This window comes from Felis catus, chromosome C1 (assembly GCF_018350175.1).
Source record: "Felis catus isolate Fca126 chromosome C1, F.catus_Fca126_mat1.0, whole genome shotgun sequence".
NCBI lineage: Eukaryota > Metazoa > Chordata > Mammalia > Carnivora > Felidae > Felis > Felis catus.
Genome location: NC_058375.1, coordinates 100,949,976 through 100,974,865, shown reverse-complemented (window position 1 = coordinate 100,974,865; position 24,890 = coordinate 100,949,976). Strand labels below are relative to the sequence as shown.

The 24,890-nt window shown below is 39.7% G+C and overlaps 1 protein-coding gene across 9 annotated transcripts in view; it reads left to right on the top strand.

Moving 5' to 3' along the window:
• The window catches only part of SPAG17 (sperm associated antigen 17), a 236,569-nt gene that overhangs the window by 145,770 nt on the left and 65,909 nt on the right, over positions 1–24,890 (top strand). For all 9 annotated transcript variants that reach the window (XM_045033353.1, XM_045033351.1, XM_045033352.1 and 6 more), the window contains 7 exons: positions 4,199–4,374; positions 6,274–6,391; positions 9,508–9,686; positions 12,013–12,172; positions 20,482–20,699; positions 22,552–22,696; positions 24,435–24,589. In XM_045033353.1, coding sequence (XP_044889288.1) covers positions 4,199–4,374; positions 6,274–6,391; positions 9,508–9,686; positions 12,013–12,172; positions 20,482–20,699; positions 22,552–22,696; positions 24,435–24,589 — 1,151 coding nt within the window. The remainder of the gene's footprint in view (positions 1–4,198; positions 4,375–6,273; positions 6,392–9,507; positions 9,687–12,012; positions 12,173–20,481; positions 20,700–22,551; positions 22,697–24,434; positions 24,590–24,890) is intronic.

Genomic DNA, 24,890 nt, shown 5'->3' with positions numbered 1-24,890 from the left:
TATTTTTATATGCTGCTGAATTCGATTTGCTAGTATCTTTTTTTTTTTAAATTTTTTTTAACGTTTTTTTATTTATTTTTGAGACAGAGAGAGACAGAGCATGAACGGGGGAGGGGCAGAGAGAGAGGGAGACACAGAATCGGAAGCAGGCTCCAGGCTCTGAGCCATCAGCCCAGAGCCCGACGCGGGGCTCGAACCCACAGACCGTGAGATTGTGACCTGGCTGAAGTCGGACGCTTAACCGACTGCGCCACCCAGGCGCCCCTCGATTTGCTAGTATCTTATTGAAAATTTTTGCATCCATATTCATCAGGGATATTGGCCTGTAGTTCTCTTTTTTTGCTAGGTCTCTGTCTGGTTTAGGAATCAAAGTAATAGTGGCTTCATAGAATAAGTCTGGAAGTTTTCCTTCCCTTTCTATTTTTTGGAACAGCTTGAGAAGGATAGATATTATCTCTGCTTTAAATATCTGGTAGAATTCCCCAGGGAAGCCATCTGGTCCTGGACTCTTTATTTGTTGGCAGATTTTTGGTAACTGATTCAATTTCTTCACTGGTTATGAGTCTGTTCAAGTTTTCTATTTCTTCCTGTTTTAGTTTTGGAAAGGTGTGGGTGCTTAGGAATTTGTCCATTTCTTCCAGGTTATCCAGTTTGTTGGCATATAATTTTTCATAATATTCCCTGATAATTGCTTGTATTTCTGAAGGATTGGTTGTAATAATTTACATTTTCATTCATGATTTTATGTATTTGGGTCATCTCCCTTTTCTTTTTGAGGAGCCTGGCTAGAGGTTTATCAATTTTGTTTCTTTTTTCAAAAAACCAACTCTTGGTTTCATGGATCTGCTCTACAGTTTTTTAGATTCTACATTGTTTATTTTTGCTCTGATCTTTATTATTTCTCTTCTTCTGCTGGGTTTAGGCTGTCTTTGCTGTTCTGCTTCTATTTCCTTTAGGTGTGCTGTTAGGTTTTGTATTTGGGGTTTTTCTTGTTTCTTGAGATAGGCCTGGATTGCAATGTATTTTCCTCTCAGGACTGCCTTCGCTGCATCCCAAAGCATTTGGATTGTTGTATTTTCATTTTCGTTTGTTTCCATATATTTTTAAATTTCTTCTCTAATTGTCTGGTTGACCCACTCATTCTTTAGTAGGGTGTTCTTTAACCTCCATGCTTTTGGAGGTTTTCCAGACTTTTTCCTGTGGTTGATTTCAAGCTTCATAGCATTGTGGTCTGAAAGTGTGTATGGTATGATCTCAATTCTTGTATACTTATGAAGGGCTGTTTTGTGACCCAGTATGTAATCTATCTTGGAGAATGTTTCATGTGCACTCAAGAACAAAGCATATTCTGTTGCTTTGGCATGCAGAGTTCTAAATATATCTGTCAAGTCCATCTGATCCAATGTATCATTCAAGGCCCTTGTTTCTTTATTGATCCTGTGTCTAGATGATCTACCCATTGTTGTAAGTAGAGTATTAAAGTCCCCTGAAATTACCACATTCTTATCAGTAAGGTTGCTTATGTTTGTAATTGTTTTATATATTTGGGGGCTCCTGTATTTGGCGCATAGACATTTATAATTGTTAGTTCTTCCTGATGGATAGACCCTGTAATGATTATATAATGCCCCTCTTCATCTCTTGTTACAGCCCTTAATTTAAAGTCTAGTTTGTCTGATATAAGTATGGCTACTCCAGCTTTCTTTTTACTTCCAGTAGCATGATAGATAGTTCTCCATCCCCTCACTTTCAATCTGAAGGTGTCCTCAGGTCTAAAATGAGTCTCTTGTAGACAGCAAATAGATGGGTCTTGATTTTTTTACCCATTCTGATACCCTATGTCTTTTGGTTGGAGCATTTAGTCCATTTACATTCAGTGTTATTATAGAAAGATATGGGTTTAGAGTCATTGTGATGTCTGTAGGTTTCATGCTTGCATTGATGTCTCTGGTACTTTGTCTCACAGAATCCCCCTTAGTATCTCTTGTAGGGCTGGTTTAGTGGTGATGAATTTCTTCAGTTTTTGTGTGTTTGGGAAAACCTTTATCTCTCCTTCTATTCTGAATTACAGACTTGTTGGATAAAGAATTCTCAGCTACATATTTTTTCTGTTCGTCACATTGAAGATTTCCTGCCATTCCTTTCTGGCCTGCCAAGTTTCAGTAGATAGGTCTGTCACTAGTCTTATCGGTCTCCCTTTATATGTTTATAGAGCTGAATATAGAGCATATTTATCCCTAGCTGCTTTCAGAATTTTCTTGTTATCCTTGTATTTTGCCAGTTTCACTATGATATGTCGTGCAGAAAATTGATTCAAGTTACATCTGAAGGGAGTACTCTGTGCCTCTTGGATCAATGCCTTTTTCCTTCCCCAGATCGGGGAAGTTCTCAGCTATGATTTGTTCAAGTACACCTTCAGCCCCTTTCTCTCCCTCTTCCTCTTCTGAAATTCCTATCATACGGATATTGTTACATTTGATTGCATCACTTAGTTCTCTAATTTTCCCCTCATACTGCTGGATTTTTTTATCTCTCTTTTTATCAGCTTCCTCTTTTCCCATAATTTTATCTTCTAATTCACCTATTCTCTCCTCTGCCTCTTCAAGCCGAGCTGTGGTCGCCTCCATTTTATTTTGTGCCTCATTTATAGCATTTTTTAGCTCCTCATGACTATTTCTTAATCCCTTGATCTCTGTAGCAATAGATTCTCTGCTGTCCTCTATACGTTTTTCAAGCTCAGCAATTATTTTTATGACTATTATTCTAAATTCTTATTCCGTTAGAGTGCTTAAGTCGTTTTTGGTCAATTCATTAGCTGTTGCTACTTCCTGGAGTTTCTTTTGAGGAGAATTCTTCCGTTTCATCATTTTGGATAGTCCCTGGGGTGGTGTGGAACTGCAGGGAACTTCCCCTGTGCTTTCTGGAGTAACTTGTGTTGGTGGGCAGGGCCACAGTCAGACCCACTGCTGGGGCCACAATCAGACTGGTGTGTACCTTATCTTCCCCTCTCCCAGGGGTAGGACTCGCTGTGGAGTGGTGTGGCCCCTGTCTGGGCTACTTGCACACTGTCAGGTTTGTGGTGCTGCTTCCATGGGGTCTGGCGTATTACCTGGGGTGGATCCACAAGGTGCACCAGGATGGGCGGGGTAGGCTCAGCTTGCTTTGCCATCAGTGGTCTGCTGCGGGAAGGGTCTTGCAGCACCGGGAGGGAGGCCGACCCGTCAGAGGGATGGATCCACAGAAGCACAGCGTTGGGTGTTTGCACGGTGCAAGCAAGTTCATGATGGGAACTGGTTCCCTTTGGAATTTCAGCTGGGGGATGGGAGAGGGAAATGGCGCTTGCCAGTGCCTTTGTTCCCCACCAAGCTGAGCTCTGTCTTCCAGGGCTCAGCATCTCTCCCTCCTGGCATCCTCTCACCCTCCCGCTCCCCAAGCAGAGCTGCTGACTTTTAACATTCCATATGTTAAGTCCTGCTCGCTGTCAGAACACACTCCGTCTGGCCCTCCACTTTTGCAAGCCAGATTCAGGGGCTCTGCCTTGCTGGGTGGGCTGGCTGCCCCTCCACCACCCCAGCTCCCTCCCTCCAGTCCATGTAGCACGCGCCACCTCTCTGCCCTTCCTACTCTCTTCCGTGGGCCTCTCGTCTATGCTTGGCTCTGGAGAGTCCGTTCTGCTGGTCTTCTGGCATTTTTCTGGGTTATTTAGGCAGGTGTGGGTGGAATCTAAGTGATCTGGACCAGGTGATCCCAGCGTCCTCCTACGCCGCCATCTTCTCCTCCCTATTTTATTGGTTTTTAAATATAATTTATTGTCAAATTGGCTAACATACAGTGTGTACAGTGTGCTCTTGGTTTTGGGGGTAGATTCCCATGGTTCATCACATACATACAACACCCAGTGGAGGTTCCTCAAAAAATTAAAAATAGAACTACCCTACGACTCAGAAATAGCACTACCTAGGAGTTTATCCAAAGGATACAAGAGTGCTAAGTCATAGGGGCACCTGTATCCCAATGTTTACAATTCTGATTTTAAATCGACTACATTACCCCTGAAATCTATCCAACTGAAAAAATCATATTCAGCAAGGTAAAAATTGTTGCCAACTGGTGTAAATGTTTGTGATACCAATTTTATTTAACAAACATACCCAATATGAATGTCTAATTTACTTGTTTTCTCCTTTTCTCTTTATAGAGGATAAGGATCCTAATTTGGACACAATGTTGAATATCCCATCAGCACTTACTGCAACAGTAATTCCTGTCGTAGTGACTGTTCCTCAAGGCAAAGGAAAACCAAAATCAAAAGGCAAAGAAAAACCCAGAGAATCAATTAAAGAAGAGGAACACCCAAAAGAAGAAGAGAAAAAGGTACAGGGACTTGCCATGGATTCCAAAACTCTACTCCTACCTCAGTGTTAACTTTTTTTTAAATCATGAGTTAGGTCCATAGTGTTATTGCACTACATATACATTCTTGTGCAAATGAATTAACATTCCCTGGAGTTTCAATTTTGAATGAATGAGAAGAGATGTGCACACAGGAGTTGGGTCCCTATGCCAGGAGACATATTGTCATATACATCTCTCTCAGGTCTTTCATTCTAAACTCAGCAGGACAAGCTCAGCCTTTTTTGCCACTCTGGTTCTTGAGTTTTCTTTGCTCTTGGTTGGTTAAGTTCCTACCATTCTCTAAGTACTTTATTTAGCTTCATTAGATAAATGACAATTGAAAGAGGAGTATCTTTAATTAAATAACGGAAATGCTTCCATTTGGTAAACTTGGGCTTAGATTTATATGCCAAGGATTGAAGGACAGCCCGCTTCTGGCTAAAGACCAGTTCACCCTGTACCTCCAACCTGCCACCCAACGCAAACACACACTCACAGAGGCTTTGGTTCCAAACATGTTCCTGATAGAAGAATACAGATCAAAAGAGGAGCAAGAAGAAAACCACTGATGAACTCTTGACTCTTTAGGCATTTACTAGAACAGCTGTGCAGTTTGTACAATGTACAAACACTCAACTCGTTAGAATAAAAAAATGTGTTAAAAAGAGATCAGGGATCTTGATTTCAGACCTCGGCCCTCTAAAAGTCATGGGGTTTGTATGCTACTTAGCCTCTCTGTACCATATTTATTTAGCTTTACTGCAAGATGACTTCTCAAGCTAGGACACTTGACCCTTGCTAAATGAAAATTGCATGGTGTTTGATCAGAATAGCCCTGGATAATTCATTAATTTGACTGAAAGCAATTTGGTAGCAAACCAGTCAGCTCTCCTAAAATTTTTAAAAAGTGACGCTAATGGAAGGATGGGAGATAATTACTGGTTTTTTGTGTAATGGTAGATTTGTCATGGCAAGGTTCATATCTTTAAGCAGTATTGTTCATTTTACAGAATTTCATAATTTCTTTCCTGTTAATTTGGTTTTGTGTTTTTAATTGATTTTTAGCTAACTATTCAGATTTTATTATTTGTTAGTAACAAAGGCAGAGCAATTTAAATGATCAACAGTAGAAGACTAATTAGAATAAACTAAAGATCCAGAAACAAGGGATCGGTTGGAATGACTTTAGTGGCTAACAAAAGAAAGCCAACTGGAAAAACTGAAATTATTATCATGAGGGGTTGGTTGGAAGCAACCAAATAACTTTGATTCTGGAATGCAATTAACCAACCAGGTATTCAGGCATAGTTGGCATAAAATTAATTAGGATTTTTCCCTAGACACACCCAAACTTCGTCAGTTTATAAATAATCTTTTTATGCCCTTTTTAAATTGTTTTTACTTACTACAAAAGTAATGCCTGCTTATTAGAGAAAAATAAGGACACATATCCTAACAGCATAACGTCTCTAACACCCAAACTTTAAAAAATACACAAAGTGGGTAGTGGGGATGTGGTCAGCCTTTACACCCACACTTGCAAACAGAAATATCATTCAAGGCCTACCTCAAGGCCCAACTCCTCCATGATCCTTTCCTAACTATTCTCATTAACTTTGATATCTTCATTTTTTGAGGAGAGATGTGCCAACCATTTGGTACTATAATTTAATTGTTTCACATGTCTATGTACCATTCTACAATATAGAATATAAATTGCACAAAGGTAGAGACTCATGCATTTTATAGGTTCCATCACAGGGCCCACTAGTCATGGGCAAGTCATATGTTAAGCACTCAGCAAGTCCATGCTTAGTTGTAATAAATCAATAGCTCATTTAGAAAATAACACTTATTCACATGTTAAATTATTTACAGGACGAAGTGGAACCAGAACCTGTTTTACAAGAGACTCTTTATGTTCCCACTTTCCAAAACCTAAATGTGTCTTGCCCCAATGGGCTCCTAGTGACCTTCATTGGGCAAGAGTCTACAGGTGAGTGTTAGCTGGTGTAGAGCAAGGAGGGAGTGGAGCAAAAAAATATAGAAAACAATTAAATCACCATTGAAAGTGTGTATTTTCCTACTAGTTAAATATACTTGTTAATAATGAACAATAGGCTAATAATAATAACCCTCATTTTCTGAGCATTTACTGTTAGCTTGGCACTAAGTATTTAATATACATGAAAAAATACAACTATTATAGGGGCGCCTGGGTGGTTCAGTTGGTTGAACATCCAACTCTTGATTTTGGCTCAGATGATGATCTCATGGTTCATGATATCAAGCCCCGCATTGGGCTCTGCACTGTCGGCCAGGAGCCTGCTTGGGGTTCTCTCTGGCCCTCCCTGCTCATGTTCTCTCTCTCTCTCTCTCTCTCTCTCTCTCTCTCAAAATAAATAAATAAACATTTTTTAAAAATACAACTATTTTAAGCTAAGTCCTAGTAATTCCATTTTACAAAATAAATTGAGGCTTCGGGAAGTTCATTAATTTGCCTAAGGTCACTCAACTCCTAAGTGGCAGAGATAAAAGTCCATTCTTGGTCCAGTGATGGCAAAGCCTAGAGGCCATACAGAAATAACAGACATTATAAAATCATATGCTGATACTTGAGAACAAGACTGATTTCCTTCAAGCATTCAACCTGCACTTGCCTCTCCCTCCTTTGTGCTCACTGTCCTTTGTTTTCATCAGACCAGCAAATTAATATACCTGCATCCCTTCGTAGAGGCAGGAAGACAGGGCCCACAATAGCTGTTAAGAGCACTGGCTTTGCCATCACTGGACCAAGAATGGACTTTTATCTCTGCCACTTAGGAGTTGAGTGACCTTAGTCACAGTAAGTACAAGTAGGATTTCTTTAATTACCCTAATTGGGGCATCCACGTTGGTGACTGAATTTGCATATCACTTAAATGGAGACCCACTATTGCGATAGAATTAACAGAAGCAGCAAAGCAAACATGGGCCTGGGACTTGAGTTCTGACTATATGGCCCTTTCAGTTACTTACTGTCTCTAGACCATGTTTCTTCATCTATAAATGTTGTATTGTATCAGTGGGTCTTGATCTTTTTTCACAACCAAATATTCTCTTTATTATAATTTCCTTATGTACACCATATTGGAAAAGTATATCTATCAAAGAAAAAAAGTATGCCTATTGAAAAATAATTCAATGTCATATTTACTTGCCACCCAAATGAAAAGAAACTAAATGTTGCAGTTGATCTGATTTGTCTCAATATTGTTTTTCATTAGGCTTTATCAATTATTAAAAATAGACCATGATTCTTGGAATCGATTTCCCAGGATTCCTAGTGGTCCAGGTTTTCCATGATGAGATGACTGTGTGATGACCATGAAGGGTCTTCCAGAGTCAAAGTCAAAGATGTTATGAGTGTACTAAGAGGGATATTTCTAGATAAGAACATATTTGTCTGCTTGTTCACTTGATCCTATTATCAAATTCCAGCTTTCCACCTTTTTTTATTAGTTTCATTATCTAGCCTGATATTTTCATCCTTATATCATGGTAGACAATGTGGTTAATAATAACTCTGCTTGGAACATGTAATCTTTTAAAAATCTTCCATATATTATGAATATCCTTATTCAAGTCTGAACATAATTACAACATAAATACCAAAGAAGCAATGTTTTCATTAGGGTCAGCCTTGCACAGAAGGAGGGAAGGTCATGCGGTATATGAAGAAAGAGCTTTCTTGGGTGACCTTGGACAAGTCATAACCCCTCTCCACCTGAATTTCTTCATTTATAAGATAGTGTCATATACTAAACAGGGTTATTATGAGTATTAAATGAGAAAATACTTTCTAATTTGGAGCATACTAATCCAGTGTTAGGTTTTGGGTGGTTTTTGTTTATTTTGGGTCATGGTAGCAGCAGTTGTTTTTACAACATGAGAAAACAGTTAAGCCTAGAGACCCGTTCAACTCCTAGGCCTGCCACTTAACTGTGTGACCTTGGAGAAGCTATAAGCCTTTCCAGCCTCCATTTCTTCAAAACCCTGGAAAGTGAAGTCTCCGTTAAAAGTTTGCTGGGATGGGGCGCCTGGGTGGCGCAGTCGGTTAAGCGTCCGACTTCAGCCAGGTCACGATCTCGCGGTCCGGGAGTTTGAGCCCCGCGTCAGGCTCTGGGCTGATGGCTCAGAGCCTGGAGCCTGTTTCCCATTCTGTGTCTCCCTCTCTCTCTGCCCCTCCCCCGTTCATGCTCTGTCTCTCTCTGTCCCAAAAATAAATAAACGTTGAAAAAAAAAATTTAAAAAAAGTTTGCTGGGATGAGCTGAATAAAATACATATACAAAGCGTTTAACATATAAAAACATCCAAGTAAGTGCTTATTAGTTTATTGTTAGTAATACTTCTGTGACTTAGAGGGTATCACGAAGGGCCCTCATTTCAAAATATTTTTCTGTGAGCCTGATACAGTCCTTGAAATGCCATCATTACATGTTGATAAACCACTTTACAAATTGAGAAGAGGAAAATATTCGGTTAGCAAAAACTGAATTCTCGTTAATATTTTCTTTTGAAGGAAATTACCAGGTGCTTTTCTCCTTGATTGCCAGCTTAGAGTAGAATGCTGAGAAAAATCTGGATTTGGTTAGAGATGAGGGGATGATGTTAACTCTGAAAAATGATGAATATTTTGGAAGGGCAAGCCTGAAGTGAGTGACTCCCCCTGAGGCTCCAGGCAGCCAGGGGTCACCAGGAGAGCATTGAGCACCCAGGGGCAAGAGCTTAGTCAAGGGCAAGAGAAAAGTGCCAACAGGGAGAAAAGGGAACCTCTAAGACAACAAAGCTCTGCTTCCTTCCTAATTTGGCCAGAGGTGTCCTAGCACCCATGAGAAAGAATGGGTTGTACATAGAGAAGGTACCTATTGAGTACCTATAGACGACCTTCTTTACTACATTTGACCATAGCAAAGGTAGAAAAGAACCAGTGCTCTGCGCCATCGGTCATGACATGGAAACTGCCCTATCACTCAGCTGTAGACAGAAGAATGAAAACAATTAATTAAAAAGATAAAACACCGGCCACACAGCATTGCCCAGTTCACATTAAGGCTTGCTTTTTTTTTCAGATGGGAATGTTATGGATGAGGAACCCACTTGGGACATCATGGTCCGGCAGAGCTACCCCCAGAAGGTGAAGCACTATGAGTACTATAAGACGGTGATGCCACCAGTGGAACAGGAGGCATCAAGAGTTATCACCAGGCAAGGCACTGTTGTCAAGTACATGTTGGATGGATCCACACAGGTAAGAGAATGTTAGGTAAATAATTCTCCTTCCTGCTGCAAAGTAAAATACAAACAAGCTATGGGGCAGGAGTAGTGTTGTGGTAGGTAAGAGGGACAACCCACTTGAAAATGGAGTGACACCAGAGATGGAAAATTGAGAATAGAACAGTAGAATAGAATAGAATAGTCTGCCAATAAGACTATTTGTATCCTTATTATAAATAAGCTTGTTCTATATATGACCCAAGGCTGAGGATTAAACACAGTGTTCGCCTCCTCTGCCTCTCAAGGCACCTTAAAATCATAATAAAAAAAATACTTTTGAATAGCGCATTCACAACTGTACTGGAAAACAGCAAGATGTGTCATCAGTGGATGAAAATTTTGGGAGAATTTCTAGAAAATGCAAGTCAGGTGAGATCAGACTGACGGAGAAACATAAGAAAGTTTAAAACATGTACAGTGAAAAGCCTGCAGCAAAATTCAGACTCAGAAGTTTTAACACAGACATTTCACAGATGGAGATCTGCACTCAGAAAATCGAGTTAGTGTCCCAGGTGACTCACTACTACCTGGAGGGTGGCAACCAGACATCAAAATACCCAGGAGATGTGTGTCCTGCTCCATTCCTTCCCAGCGACCAGAGGCTACGCCACCAAGAAGTGAACAGGGATCCTCAAACAGAAATATGACTGTGCACCCAAGAGTCATCAACCTTACAGAAAAACCAACTGTATGAAAGTAAATTACAGAATAATAAAAAATTAAAGACAGAGGACCTAAAAAGAAGCATAGTTAAACAAAAAACTTGGAAGTGAGTAGAAGTAATATAGACAGAGACTTGAGAGGCTAACAATCTATAAAATAACAATAAAAAAAGAACAGTTGCTGGGGAAAAAAAAATCGAGAGTTTTTAGATACTAAAAATGACAACGGTGTATCAAATCACTATGTTGTACACCTGAAAGTCAGATAACAGTGTATGTCAGTATACTTCAATTAAAATTTTAAGAGGGGTTCCTGGGTGGCTCAGTCAGTTAAGTGACCCACTCTTGATTTTGGCTCAGGTCATGATCTCATGGTTATTGAGTCCAAGCCCCGTGTCAGGCTCCGCACTGACAGTGTGGAACCTGCTTGGGATTCTCTCTCTCTCCCTCTCTCTCTGCCCCTCCTCTGCTCATGCATGCTCTCTCTGTCTCTCTCTGTCTCTCTCTCTCAACATAAACAAACTTTAAAAATACAAAATAAATAAAAATTTTAAAGGAGAAATAAACAAGAAAAATAATTGTGAAAATTGGGGGGGGGGGGTGGATTGTGAGGGAGAGAAAAGTTAAGAGACATGGAAAAGGGATCTGAAGAATACAATCTCCAGAAGAAGAAAATGGTGGGAGTGAAGAAGGAAAATAAAGAAACAACATAGGGAATTTTCCCAGAACGAAAAAAAAAATACTTTGGATTAAACAAGAGTCGATCAGGATTGATACTAATAATCTTTAAAAGATCATCTAGATATGTTGTAGTGCAGTTTTGGGACTGCGCAGACAATCCCGAAAGCTTCCTAAAGGAAACCAGTTACCTAGTACAGAATGGACGGGATGGACGTTAGATTTCTCATGAGCAGCAGCTGGTGGTGGTTCTTGTCATGTTCATTGGTAAGCGATAGAGATTGATCCAGACAGATGTATCTGTAGTACCTGTAGACACCATATCTACTAGATAGATATCGACAGACACTAAACATTTAAATATGTGATAAAGTTTTAAATGTAGTCATTATGTAAGTTGCAACAGAGTGCATAATTTTCCAGTGGCATAGGGGAAGGATAAAGAATAGAGAAAATAGGGGTTCCTGGATGGCTCAGTCGGTTAAGTGTTCAACTTTGGCTCAGGTCCTGATCTCACGGTTCGTGAGTTCAAGCCCTGCAGCAAGCTCTATGCTAACAGCTCGGAGCCTGAAGCCTGCCTCGGATTCTGTGTCTCCTTCTCTCTCTGCCCCTCGGCTCATGCTCTATCTCTCTCTAAAATAAATAAACATTAAAAATTTTTTTAATGGAGAAAATAAAAACTCAAGTTAATCCAATAAAAGACAAGAAATAAAAAGACAGGAAACAAAATGGAAGGTAAATGGAAAACATTAAATAATATTATTTTGCTGGATAGTAAGCTATTCTCTCTGCGCTCCCAATCTATCCTTCTATATTATGTTCGTGTTGCTGAGTCTGGAGGTCTGCAAAGAGCGTTTTTCCTTTGGATTTATTTTAACTTATGTCAGTTTGACACAGCATCAAATGTTAACCAGCCTCTTGCTTGCTTCTGAGAACGTAAGGATTTCGCTTTTCCTTCAGATTCTCTTTGCCGATGGTGCCGTGAGCAGTAGTCCTGATTCAGGTTCTGTTTGTCCTCCTGGTGAAATGCCAACAAGCCCTCACAGCGGCGACTTTATGGACACGGCTTCTCAGCATAAATCAGAAATTGTACCATCTGAGATTGTCATCACAAAGAAAGGTAATAATTGAAGACTTTCAGTTTATAATGGATCTAATAAGCCTTCAAATGCTCAATAAATGTTCATTATTGTTATTCTTTTACTTCTCATCTTTTCTATGAATATATTCATCTATACTCATAGACGCATATACATATGTATAAATTTTAATTGGAATCACGGCATTACACACTGTCATGAACTGCTTCCTTCCCGTAGTACTAAATAACGAACATTTTCCTATGCCATTATATACACTTCCACATTAGGTCTAGTGCTGGGCTAGTGTTTTAGGGTTAGTTGACCAGATCGGCAATGTCAAGGTTCTAAGTAGGCATCTCTTTGGTTCTCTTGACTTTCCTCAGAGCTGCAAAGGCCCCAGGTTCTCATGTAGTAACCCTCAAAGCAAAACGTGAAGAGAGTGGACACAAGAACTTTCAAGGTTGTCTCTCTATCAGGGAGGAAAACATTTCTGGATTCCACCGCCTTCCCCCACCAGAAGACCTTCCCTTATATCTCACTGACTCGACCTGGCCAGGGACCCAAGCTGGAAAAACAAGCATTTGACGTTTCTGGCCTTTTTCTCAGGAGATGCGCACTACCTGTAGGGAAAAAAGAAGTCGGGTAACAGTTGAGTAAGCAATCAACAGTGTCTGCCATAGTCTAAATTATGAAATTGCTCTCCTCAGAGGTATTCTCGATTTACACCCCTACCTCCCGTGTTGTACGAAAATATTTCCTTCCTCATACCCTTGCCGATGCTGGAGTTCCTCATTCTCTTAATCTTATTCCATTTGATAGATAATTAATAATCTTATTATTGTGTTAATTTGCATTTCTTTATTACTGGTGAGGTTGAACATTTAATAATTTTTTTCTTTATGAATTTTTCTATTCACATATTTTCTTGTTTACCTTTGGGAGGTTCATTATTTACATATTTATTTGTAAGAGATCTTTAGATGTAGGACATGTGTGTTTGTGTACCAGGCACAATTCTGAATAAAGTATTAAATCAGTGAATCCTCATAGCAACCCTGTGTGATACCTATTTTAATAATCCCACTTTACAGATGACGAAATTGAGACACAGAGAGGTTAAATAACTGCCTTGAGGCCTCTCAGCTAGTAAGTGGGAGAGCTGGGATTTGGATCTGGACACCTGCGTTGCAAATTTTTCTCAATCTCTCATTTGACTTAAATGGTCTGAGACCAGGATTTAATCTTCTTTGTCAGTTTCACACACACACCCCTCCCCACCACCACCACAGTAACCAACGACCAAGAGGCAAATTGAATTCCTTTTTTGGTTACTCAAAATTTAGTGAAATAGACTTTCCTTTGGTAGTAGCAAAAGGTCCTTGGTTGAAGTGAATGAAAGCATCCTCATAGCTTTCAAACTCCCCAGCTCAAAGGCTCCTTCCTTTTCTGATAGGAGAGGACTTCATGTAAGGGTGGCCACTTTCCTTAGCACCCCACAGGGTTCCAAAGAGTTTCCACCTCCAGCATGGTGTGCTCCAGATTTCTTCAAAGCCCTCCCGTCCGAGGTGATGCATTCACTTTAAAAACAAAAACAAAACGAAAAACAAATAGATTTTTTCTTTGAGAGAGAGAGAGAGAGAGAGAGAGAGAGAGAGAGAGAGAGTGCATGGGCAGGAGAGGGGCACAGGGAGAGGGAGAATCTTAAGCAGGCTCCACACTTCAGCACAGAGCCCAATGCCGAGCTAGATCTACAACTGTGAGATCGTGACCTGAGCCAAAGTCAAGAGTCCAACACCCGGGGCGCCTGGGTGGTGCAGTCGGTTAAGCATCCGACTTCAGCCAGGTCACGATCTCGCGGTCGCGGTCCGTGAGTTCGAGCCCCGCGTCAGGCTCTTGGGCTGATGGCTCGGAGCCTGGAGCCTGTTTCCGATTCTGTGTCTCCCTCTCTCTCTGCCCCTCCCCCGTTCATGCTCTGTCTCGCTCTGTCCCAAAAATAAAATAAAAAACGTTGAAAATTTAAAAAAATTAAAAAAAAAAAAAGTCCAACACTCAACTGACTGAGCCACCCAGGTGCCTCTAGACTTTTTAAAAGAGTTTTTAAAAAATATTTATTTAGTTTTGAGATAGAGAGAGAGAGACAGAGCGTGAGCAGGGGGAGGAGGAGAGAGAGAGGGAGACACAGAATCTGAAGCAGACTCCAGACTCTGAGTAATCAGCACAGAGCACAACGCGGGGCTTGAACTCACAAACTGTAAGTTCATGATCTGAGCCAAAGTCGGTCGCTCAACCAACTGAACCACCCAGGGGCCCCACTAGACTTTGTTTTTAAGAGCAATTTTAGGTTTGCAGAAAAAATGTGCAGAAAGTACAGAATTCCTCCGTGCTTCCTCTCTATCTGGCTCACTGTTTTCCCTGTTTTAAACACATGTCATGAGGCGCCTGGGTGGCTCAGTCAGTTGAGCCTCTGACTTCAGCTCAGGTCTTGATCTCGCAGTTCGTGAGTTCAAGCCCCACGTTGGGCTCTGTGCTAACGGCTCAGGACCTGGAGCCTGCGTCAGATTCTGGGTCCCCTTCTTTCTCCGCCCCACCCCTGCTTGTGCTCTGTCTCTATCTTTCAAAAAAAATGAATAAACATTAAAAAAAAGTAATAAACTCATGTCTTACAAATTGATGAACCAATATTGATACATTATTATTAACTGAAGTCCATAGTTTGCATTAGGGCTCAATCTTTGATATGTACAGTTCTAAGAGTTTTGACAAATGCGTAATGTAGTGAATCCTACCACTACAATATCATACAGAATAATTTTACTCTCTGTGGGAAAAAACAAAAACCCTGTGCTCTATTTATTCATCTTTCTCCTTACCCTCTCCCAAAAACCAGTACCCGTGAGCCAACACTCTCTTTTCCCCTCCACCCAGGACCTTGGAACCACTAATCTACTTTCTGTTTCTATGGATTTACACATTCTGGACATTTCATATAAACAGAAGCATACAATATAAGACCTTTTGTGACTGGTTTCTTTTTATCTAGTGTAATATTTTCAAGGGTCATCCATGTTGTAACTTGTGTCAGTACCTCATTTTTATAGCCGAAGAATATTCTCTTGTATGGATATACCACACTTCGTTTACACATTCATCAATGACGGGCATATAGGTCGTTTCCACTTTTAGGAAATTACAAATAAAGCTGATGCAAACATTTCTGTACAAGTTTTTGTGTGGACATATATTTTCATTTCTCTTGAGTACATAAACCAGGAGTGGAATTGCTGGAATAATAACTCTATGTTTCTCGTTTTGAGCACCTGATTAACTGTTTTCCAAAGCAGCGGCATTATTTTATTTTTCACCAGCATGTTGAACCCTTTTTCATGTGCTTAGTGGCCGTTTTTTACCTTCTTTGGAGAAATGTCTATTCAAATCCTTTCCCCAATTTTTTAAAAGTTATCCATCCTCTTATTATTGAGTTGTAAGTATACTTTGTATATTTTGGATACAACTTCCTTATCAGATACATGATTTGTGAATATTTTCTCCCGTTCTTTGTGCTCTTTTTCTACATTCTTCATGATGTCTTTTCATGGTGTCCGTGTTGCTGAAGTCCAATGTATCTGCTTTATTCCCCGCTCTGGTTGCTTGTGGTTTTGTTATTATATCTAAGAAATTAGTGAATAATCCAAAGTCACAAAGATTTATTCTTATATTTTCTTCTAAGAGTTTTATATTTTTAGTTCTTGAATTTGGGGTTTTTAAGTCCATTTTTATAGAACTTTTAAAAAATATTTATTTACTTTTGAGAGAGAGAGAGAGCGAGCACATGCACACATGTAGGGAGGAGCAGAGAGGGAGGGAGACACAGAATCTGAAGCAGGCTCCAGGCTCTGAGCTGTCAGCACAGAGCCCAACGCGGGTTGGGCTCATGAACCATGAGATCATGACCGAGCTGAAGTCAGACATTCAACCAACTGAGCTTCCCAGGTGCCTCTTTATATAATTTTTTATACGACAAGAGAAAGGGGTCCAGATTCATTTTTTTGAGTTTACTAAAAAACAATTATTTCCCCCACTGAATTGGTTGGCACCTCAGTCAAGAATCAATTAACAATCAATGGTAAGGTTTATTTTTGGACTCTTACTTCTGCTCCACTGATAAATATGTTTGTCCTTATGCCAACATCTCACTGTCCTGATTACTACAGCTTTATAAGTTTGAAACTGGGAAGTGGGAGTCATCCATGTTCGTTTTACTTTTTTAATGTTGTTTGGACTACTCTGGGTCCCTTGCATTTCTCTATGAATTTTGGGGACAGATTGTCAATTTCTACAAAAGAGGCAGCTGGGATTTTTATAGAGATTCCACTGAACATGTAGCTAAATTCTGAGAGTATTGACATCGTAACAATATTGTCCCTAATTCATGAACTTGGGATATCTTTCCACTTATTTAGAACTTCTTTAATTGCAATCCATACTGTCTTATAGTTTTCGGTGTACAATTATTACGATTGTTTTGATAAATTATTCCTAAGTGTCTTATTCTTCTTGATCCTATTATAAATGGAATTGTTTTCTTTATTTTTGGATTGTTCGTTGATGGTGTATACCAATATAATTGATTTTTTTGTTTGCATTTTGAGCTAGTATCTTAAAATCTTGCTGACCTTTCTTATTCTACCCTTTTTTTTGTTTTGCAGCAACTCTGGAAATAAGATCCTAACCCCCAGTGTTTGTTGTTGTTGCTGTTATTGCTGTTTGTTTAGTGACTTTACTGAACTTGTTCTTGCAAATCTCTTTCCTTTGTCCTGTGTAGCTACTGAAGTTTCTGCTCTGTTAGCCCAGTGGTCAGGTAGTGATTAGGCAGGGGTTCCCTTACATGCCTCAAACCAACAAGTCTCCCAGCCTTTGCCAAGGGGATGTGTGTGCTTACTGGGGCATTCCTTCATCGCTCTCGCAGTTGAGACCCTAGCCTTAGCCTCAAACTCAGCCCGTGTTTCTCAGGTGTTTCTTGGACATGAGTACAATCCTGCATGTACATGTGGCCTTCTAGATTCCTGGGAAAATGACAGAGTTTTTCAAAGTCCTTTTGGTCATCTCATTCTCTAGCTTTTCCTTTTAAGTTTTTAGGTCAGCCTCTTTTTTGCCCCAACTGTTACTGCTGCCTTAGACAGCCACGTTGTGAACAATTGCCACTGACTGTTTCAGCAGGAGCCCCAGGAAAAGGTGGTTTATAATGAGCGAATTCTGACCCAGGTCAGGGTGAGGATTTTCAGGGAGTTTTCAGAGAAGTCAAACAATGACAAGTCTTTGGGAATGGGGCTTTTAGAGAGAATTGCAGGCCTATCTGCCCCCTCCAGTGGCTGCCAGATTGTCACAGCTACTATAACTCCAAGGCTACTGTTTTTCAAGGTTACTGCAGAGCTGGAGATGGGGTGGAGGGCATGGAGGGGGTTGGGGGTGGGTGCGGAGGGAGGGTGAGAATTGGACAAGTTATAACAACACAAAGCAGTTATTCTTACTGAGATTCAACTGTTTCCTTGAATTGTTTCTTGGATTGTTGCAATTCTTTGGTTTATATCCAGAGTTCTGAAAGAGTTGACTTTGATCATTTTTTCCCAGCGCTCTCACTGTTTTGATGGAAGAATGGTTTTTTGAAGGTCCTTTCTTGCCATTCCAGAAGTACTTCTCCCATCTCACAAGAAATACTCTTTAGTATTTTCTTTATTTTTAGCTCTAAATATTTTCTAATTTCCATAATGACCTCCTTTTTGACCCGTAATGTTTTTAAATTTCCAAAACTATGAAGTGTTTCTAGGTTTTTTTAATAATTGATTTTTAACTAATCTTTTGAAATTTGTCAAAACATGATGTATAGCCTCATATATGGGCAAGTGTTGTAAAAAGTCTGTGTGTGATTGGAAGGGCATGTATCCTGTAGTTATTGAGTATAGTGTTCTCTTTATGTCTATTAGATCAAACCTGTTGGTTGTGTTGTCTGGTCCATTTTCAAGTTCAGCAAACTTCCCTGCAAAGGACAAGATAGTAAATATTTGACTTAGACCTTGTGAGCTGTATTATCTCTGTCACAACTACTCAACTCTGCCCTTATTACACAAAAGTAGCCATAGACAATACATAATCAAATGAGCATGCTGTATTGTGTTTAAATAAAACTTACTTATGAACACTAAAATTTGAATTTCATGTAATTTTCACGTATCACAAGGTATTATTATTCTTTTGATTTGTTAATTATATAGAAACGTCAAAAGAAGTGTTACTTCACAGACTATACAAAAACATACAGCAAACCATATTTGCTTTACAGGTCAAATTTACCAATCAGTATTGTATAACTTCACAGATATTTTTAATCTGCTGTAACAATTTGTTTCAGCAGAAGTATGTTTAAATAAGGGTAGAATAGTCTACTCAGTGCTATACTCCTTATAATTTAATCTTTACTTCTTTATTTCTGAAATTATTACATCTTTTGAATAGTTCTGTCTAATTTTTCTTTATATACTTTGAGGATGTGGTTTTAGATACTTATAAATTTAAAAATTATAATATCTTTGTGGTGAATTTAACATTTTATCAGTATGCAGTGGTTTTTTGTTCTAGGATTCTTTTTTGCCCTAATGTCTATTCTATGAGGGCAAAATTGTATTTTGCTTATCTTATTATGTTATGTTATTATATTATTATAGACACACCACCTATTAATCCCTTTACAGTGTAACTTTTTCATATTTTATTTTACTTCCTGTGGTTTATGTTTAAATGTATCTCTTGTGAGCAACTTATAGGGTAATATTTTTAAAATTCAGTTTGATAATTTTTGTCTTTTTACTAGATCTTCTAATCTATCGTATAACAGATAGCTTCCCCAAAAAAATGTGTTTATGTTGTCTTCATCCTTGGATGATAATTTCACTGGGTACAGAATTCTGGATTGACAGATGTTTTCTCTCAGTATATTCACAAAAATTCTCTATACTCTTCTTGTTTCCAGTGATGATGTCGAAAAATTGGCTGTCAGTCTAATTGCTATTGCTGTGAAGATAATCTAACTGCCTTGAATATATTTTCTTTTTTTATTATAATTTCAACACAGTTTAGCTGGGTGTGGATTTCTTTTTATTTATCCAGTTAGTATACATTGAGGTTCTTAAATCTCTGGGTTAATATCTTTCATTGATTCTGGAAAGTTCTCAATAGTTACCTCCTCAAATATTGTTTCTGTTCCTTTTTTTCTCTTCTTTTAGAATTCTAATTAAGCATGTATTAGAGATTTTTACCTCTCTTTTATTATTTCTATCGCTTTGACTCTCTGAGATTCATTCAAAATAATTTCTACAGGTCTATCTTTCAGTGCTCTTTTAATGCTCTGGAAATAGAAGTAAGTCCAAATTAAATCCTAGGGCAATGGTATCTGTCTTATTTGGGTCTTCCCATTAGCTGAGTCTGCATATTAGTCCAGGATCGATGCTCTTATGCACATTTCATACTCTGACTCTGAGGAATCTTCCAAGAGTTAACAATCCTTTACTATCTTTTCTTGTAATTTGCTTCTGGGTCTGAATTCACTTCATCATTGAGGTTTGATAACATGGGCAAATTTCATCTACAGATCACTTATTATTATTTATACCAATGGAGCAAATCTATCCTGAAAAAGGCATTGAGACATTATTCAGAGTTCCTTGAGGGCTTTTTCATTACTGTCTTCCAAATAGATCGTGGTAGGGAGGGATAGGGATGAGATATGCATCAGATGATTATCAGTGGAGTAGTCGAACTCTACAAATCCTCTCCCCTAGTGAGAGGCCAAGGATATATGCCTGGTTGGTAAAGTTCTCCAGATCCAGGGCTGAAGAAAGCTATCTCCTATCTGTGACTAACAAAATGACAAAATCAGGGGAATGAAGAGTTAAAAATCTCATATAATGCTAGAGTTAAGTAAGTCAAAAGAAGGAGTCAAAGGTAGGGAGCAAAGGTAGGCTTTAAAAACCAGGGTACAGAGCCCCAAATCTGGAATCCAGGGAGCTATAAGCAATACTTAAAGGTACACAGCAGTTGACCAAATAGGTATTGTGCCATAGAGGGTGAGCTGTATATGCCTGTGTCTATTTGGGAAGAGGTGGTGGGAATCCAGCCAAGGTTCAAGTGCATAACTTGATATATTTTTCCACTTGAAAAATAATATAACTGATGAATACTACATAGAATTTCTATGCCACAGTGTCTGAGGTAGCTTACGGTGTGTTAAAACTTAGTAATTTATGTAATTGATATTATAGTTACATTGTGTTTGATTTTACTTGAACTTCCACAGGAAAAAGTCACAAAAATCAGTCATCAATGGCACATAAGAATGAAAGCCATGAACCTCACCCAGAGACGGTTCAAGCAGTAACTCCTGTAGACGTTCATGTAGGCACCTGGTTTACAACCACACCTGAAGGAAATCGGATTGGCACCAGAGGACTGGAAAGAATCGCAGACATGACCCCATTATTATTCTTTAAGGCCACAGATCCTGTCAGTGGAACGGTATGGCAAACTATTGTATGTTGCAAATTTTTATAAGTCATTAGAGCTCTGAAACACATAGAAGAGTGCCTGGCAAATAATTAGTTTTCTGTAACTGGTAACTAGGTGGATGGATGAACACACGGACCCATCTTCCCAAACACAAAAACACTGGGTGGTTTATTTGACTAACGTAACGTGCCATGAAATAATAATTTTTGAAATGAGAAACAGATCATGAATGTACCACATTTAACACTTAGAAGATTGTGTCACGTGTTTCTTTATGTTGAATGTATTTGTGTGTATGTCTTATCTTCTAGAAGTTGGGCTGTACTTGGTTCCTACTTCTTTCTGTGCAGCTGGGATGAATGCTAGAAATTTGCTCGTGATCCTTGACTGCAAAGTATGTATGGTATATTTAAGGAGATACTCACATTAAATAATTCAAGAATTTAGCAACACTCCAGAGCAACTGTACAAAAGATTTTATTTGTGGCCTAAGAATAAGTGACAAATGAGTGGTACAGAAAATAATGGTTTGATTAATGATAAGAAATCGAAACTTCTGGGATGAACAGTAGCACCTTCTGTGTGCCGGGATTTCTGTTAGGGATTTGGAGTTTTGTGTACACTATCTCATTCAGTCTTTGCACCAATGAATATTATATGACACTGATGAGGAAATTGGGCCTTCGCAAGTTAAGTAATGTGGTCAAGAGTATATCCAGGAAGTGTTGGATTCCACTTGGGCAGCTCTCAGGTCTTTCCGCATCTGCCTCAGTTGCAGAGAGTTGCTTTGTCTGACTCACATGGTTCCAAGGTAGCTGCGTGCACTGAGTGAGGCAGGGGTATGCCAATCTGGCTCCTGCTACCAGACTTGGGACACTGGGGCAGGGGATACTGGCTCCTGAGCTCCTGCCAGTTGACTGAGGCTTTGTCGGGTCTGTGCCACAGCTCAGCTTCTGCCTCTGCCCGTTCATGCTTCCTTCCCCTTCCTTTCACAGATGGTGTCCAATTGGCAATAATAGCAATTTATATAATACATATTTCAATCATGGTGTTCAATTGGCAATAATTGCAAATTCTATGATATATAATTCAACCATTGAATATTTTCTAACTTGTGCTGTCCTAACTGTAAGGGCCACAATATTTCACCAAAGAGTCCAGATGGGTGTGAGAGTGGGTTTATCAGCTGTTTTTTGACTCAAATGTCTGGGGCTGTTGGAAGCAGGTGATAATTGCCTTCTTATCTCTTTATAGTAGGCAGAAATCACTATATATAAGAAAGAAATGTACACTATTCATTATTTTAGGTTCTTATCCTTGGAACTCTCAACCAGTATGTACAATGAGGAATACTTCTGCAGAACATGGTGGTTAAGAGCATGATTCACCTTCTGTTCTGATGACATTAGGCCAAGATTGGCATAGGAAAGGCAGCCTCAGCAGGCCATGCTTACTTTAAACCTATAATTTTCAAGGAGGCAGAACCTGGGGTCATGTTCCCAGACAGAACTCGGCCAGGCCAGTCCTGATACTAACTTTTCATTCACCAATACATGACAATGGAAGGAGCATCAGTGTTCAAGTCAAACAGCCTTAGTCGACACCAGCCCTGACATTTGCTGAGTGACCTCGAGCAAATTTCTTAACTTCTCCAAGCCTAACTTCCATCATCTACAAAATGGGGATAGCATTGCCCGCCTCCTAGGAATTGTTGTAAAGCTTTGTCCAAGTAGATGAGATAAAACTTTAGCTTATAAACAGATAACCAGGATTTTGATGATATTCAATGAGGCATAAAAATAAACGCACTTGGGATTAACCCACCTGACCAAATGATCATGCTCTGCCTTTGTATGTTCAGGTCATGATAACTCGAGAAGACAGAGTGATCATTGTGGAAAAGAAAGATGGTACTCGGATAGTGGATCATGCTGATGGTACCAGAATCACAACCTTTTATCAAGTTTATGAAGACTGTATTACTCCTCCGGATGATCAAGAAATAAGTAAGTTTTCCTTTGCTTTTGCTTTTTTATTTTGAGAGAGAGCGAGAGAAAGAGAGAGAGCATGAGTGGGGCCGAGGGAGAGAGAATCCCAAGCAGGCTCCATGCTCAGCACAGAGCCCAACATGGGGCTCAATCCCATGACCCTAGGATCATGACCCGAGTCGAAATCAGCAGTTGGTCACCCAGCCCACTGAGTCACCCAGGTGCCCCAAATATTTGATGTCTTTAGAATAAGACAAGGAGGAGCCTCACTGCTCTTATTAACACACACAAGAAAAATATTTTTTTGAAGAACTCTGTCAACCAAAGAGTGCGTGCGCAGTCAAGAGCGGAGCCTCTTAGGTCCTGCTGTTACAATCTTTACCCTCAACAGACATGGGAGTGATAAAAGCCCTAGCTGGCTGTAGATAGCAATAGCACCTTTTTCTATTTTCACCACTAAAACCTAGACTGGTCTAGATTGGTGGCAATTAAAAGTAAATAATCATGACTCAATTGCCCTGGACATCAGCGCTCACACCTGTTTCCATTAATCCTTAAGGAATCTGATCTGCATACAGGTGGCCTCAGGTCCTCCTTCAGTTCTGAACACGCCTCTCATCAGAGAGATGGTGTGAGAGAAAAACAAGCGGGGGCTCGAACTCACAAACTGCAAGATCATGACCTGAGCCAAAGTCGGATGCTTCACCAACTGAGCCACCCAGGCGCCTCTTAAGATTTTTAAAGTCAAATTATTCTCTGACTCCCTTTTCTTTAATTCCAGAGTTTATTTGTTCAGTGCATTAAATACTTCATTAAATGTCGCCAAATTAAGTGCGACAAAATTGGCAAGTGAATGGGAAAAGAACAACCTTCCTACCCCACTGGTTAGAGGGAACATTAGAAGAGCCGCCGGAGAGGGCAATTTAATGTGCCTATCATACGATGCACTAACTCCACTTCTCTTCCTCTTACTACACACTCTTACACACTTGTCCAAGGAAACGTGTTCAGGGCATCACTTGCAAATCCAAGTCCAGTATCAAAATACTGGTAAATAAATGGCCATCAACAGCAGAATAGGAAAATAGAAGGCAGTACAATCTTATAAAGGAATACTATACAGTAGTTAAAAGGAATGAAGTATATCCACACATATATAGCCACACACCTGTATATCAAGAGGGCTGAAGTTCTCAGAGCAATGTTAAGTACAAAAAAGTAGGTGCAGAATGATACATACAGTGATATATAATCTACGCATATTTAAGGCCCACAAAAGATTATACATTATTTTTGATACACATATTTATATAAAAGATAAAAATAGATTTCAAGAGAAAGGAGTAAACTCAGGGACCAGGAGAAAAGTGAACTTCAACTCACCTGTAATTTTTCTCTTGTATACGTATGAAAAACGTTGAAACAAATACGGTAAAACACTGACAAGTGTACCTTTTGATTGGTGAGTATATGAATAATTAAATTATAATTTATGCTCCTCTGGGTGTTTTCAATTTCTCAAAATAAACATAGTAGAACAAAATAGCACACTAAATTAAGTAGGAGGAGTTGTTCTGGAAGAACGACTCTGCGTTGACAGTGAGTGGACCACACACACCAGCCCTGTGGTGTGAGTCCTCAGCACCCGTCCCCACCGCTAGTCCAGGGGCCAGGAGACAGGAACAAACCCAGCAGGTGGGCGTGTTTCCCAATGTGTGCATCCTGTCACATCTGCTTACCTTGCATTTGCTTGCAGCTGAAAGTCCTCAAACGGTCACCAGGCAGGTGAAGTGCATGCGGATCGAAAATGCACACTTTGCCACTGTCATCACCAACTGCGAGGACAGTAGCTGCTGTGCCACCTTTGCGGACGGGACGTCTATTATCGCAAAACCACAGGGAACGTATCAGGTGGGTCTGTGGAGAAATGAGGGGTTCCAGAGACAAGCGTCCATTCAACTAAGCGAACCCACTGTTCTGGGGCGGTGAACATGCCTGCCATGTACGGCTGATGTTCCTTTTGGCTCATGTTCTTAGAACACATTTCTCAATCTCTTTTTTACTTGTTCACCTTCTTCTGACAATCCATTGCAGAAAGAAACAAAAACAAAACAAAACAAAACAACAACAACAAATGTCCCGCTTGTCTTACAATGCTTTGGCATTTTTGGATCAAGGTTTTAAACCAGAATGTAGTTGTTGGGGATCTTTT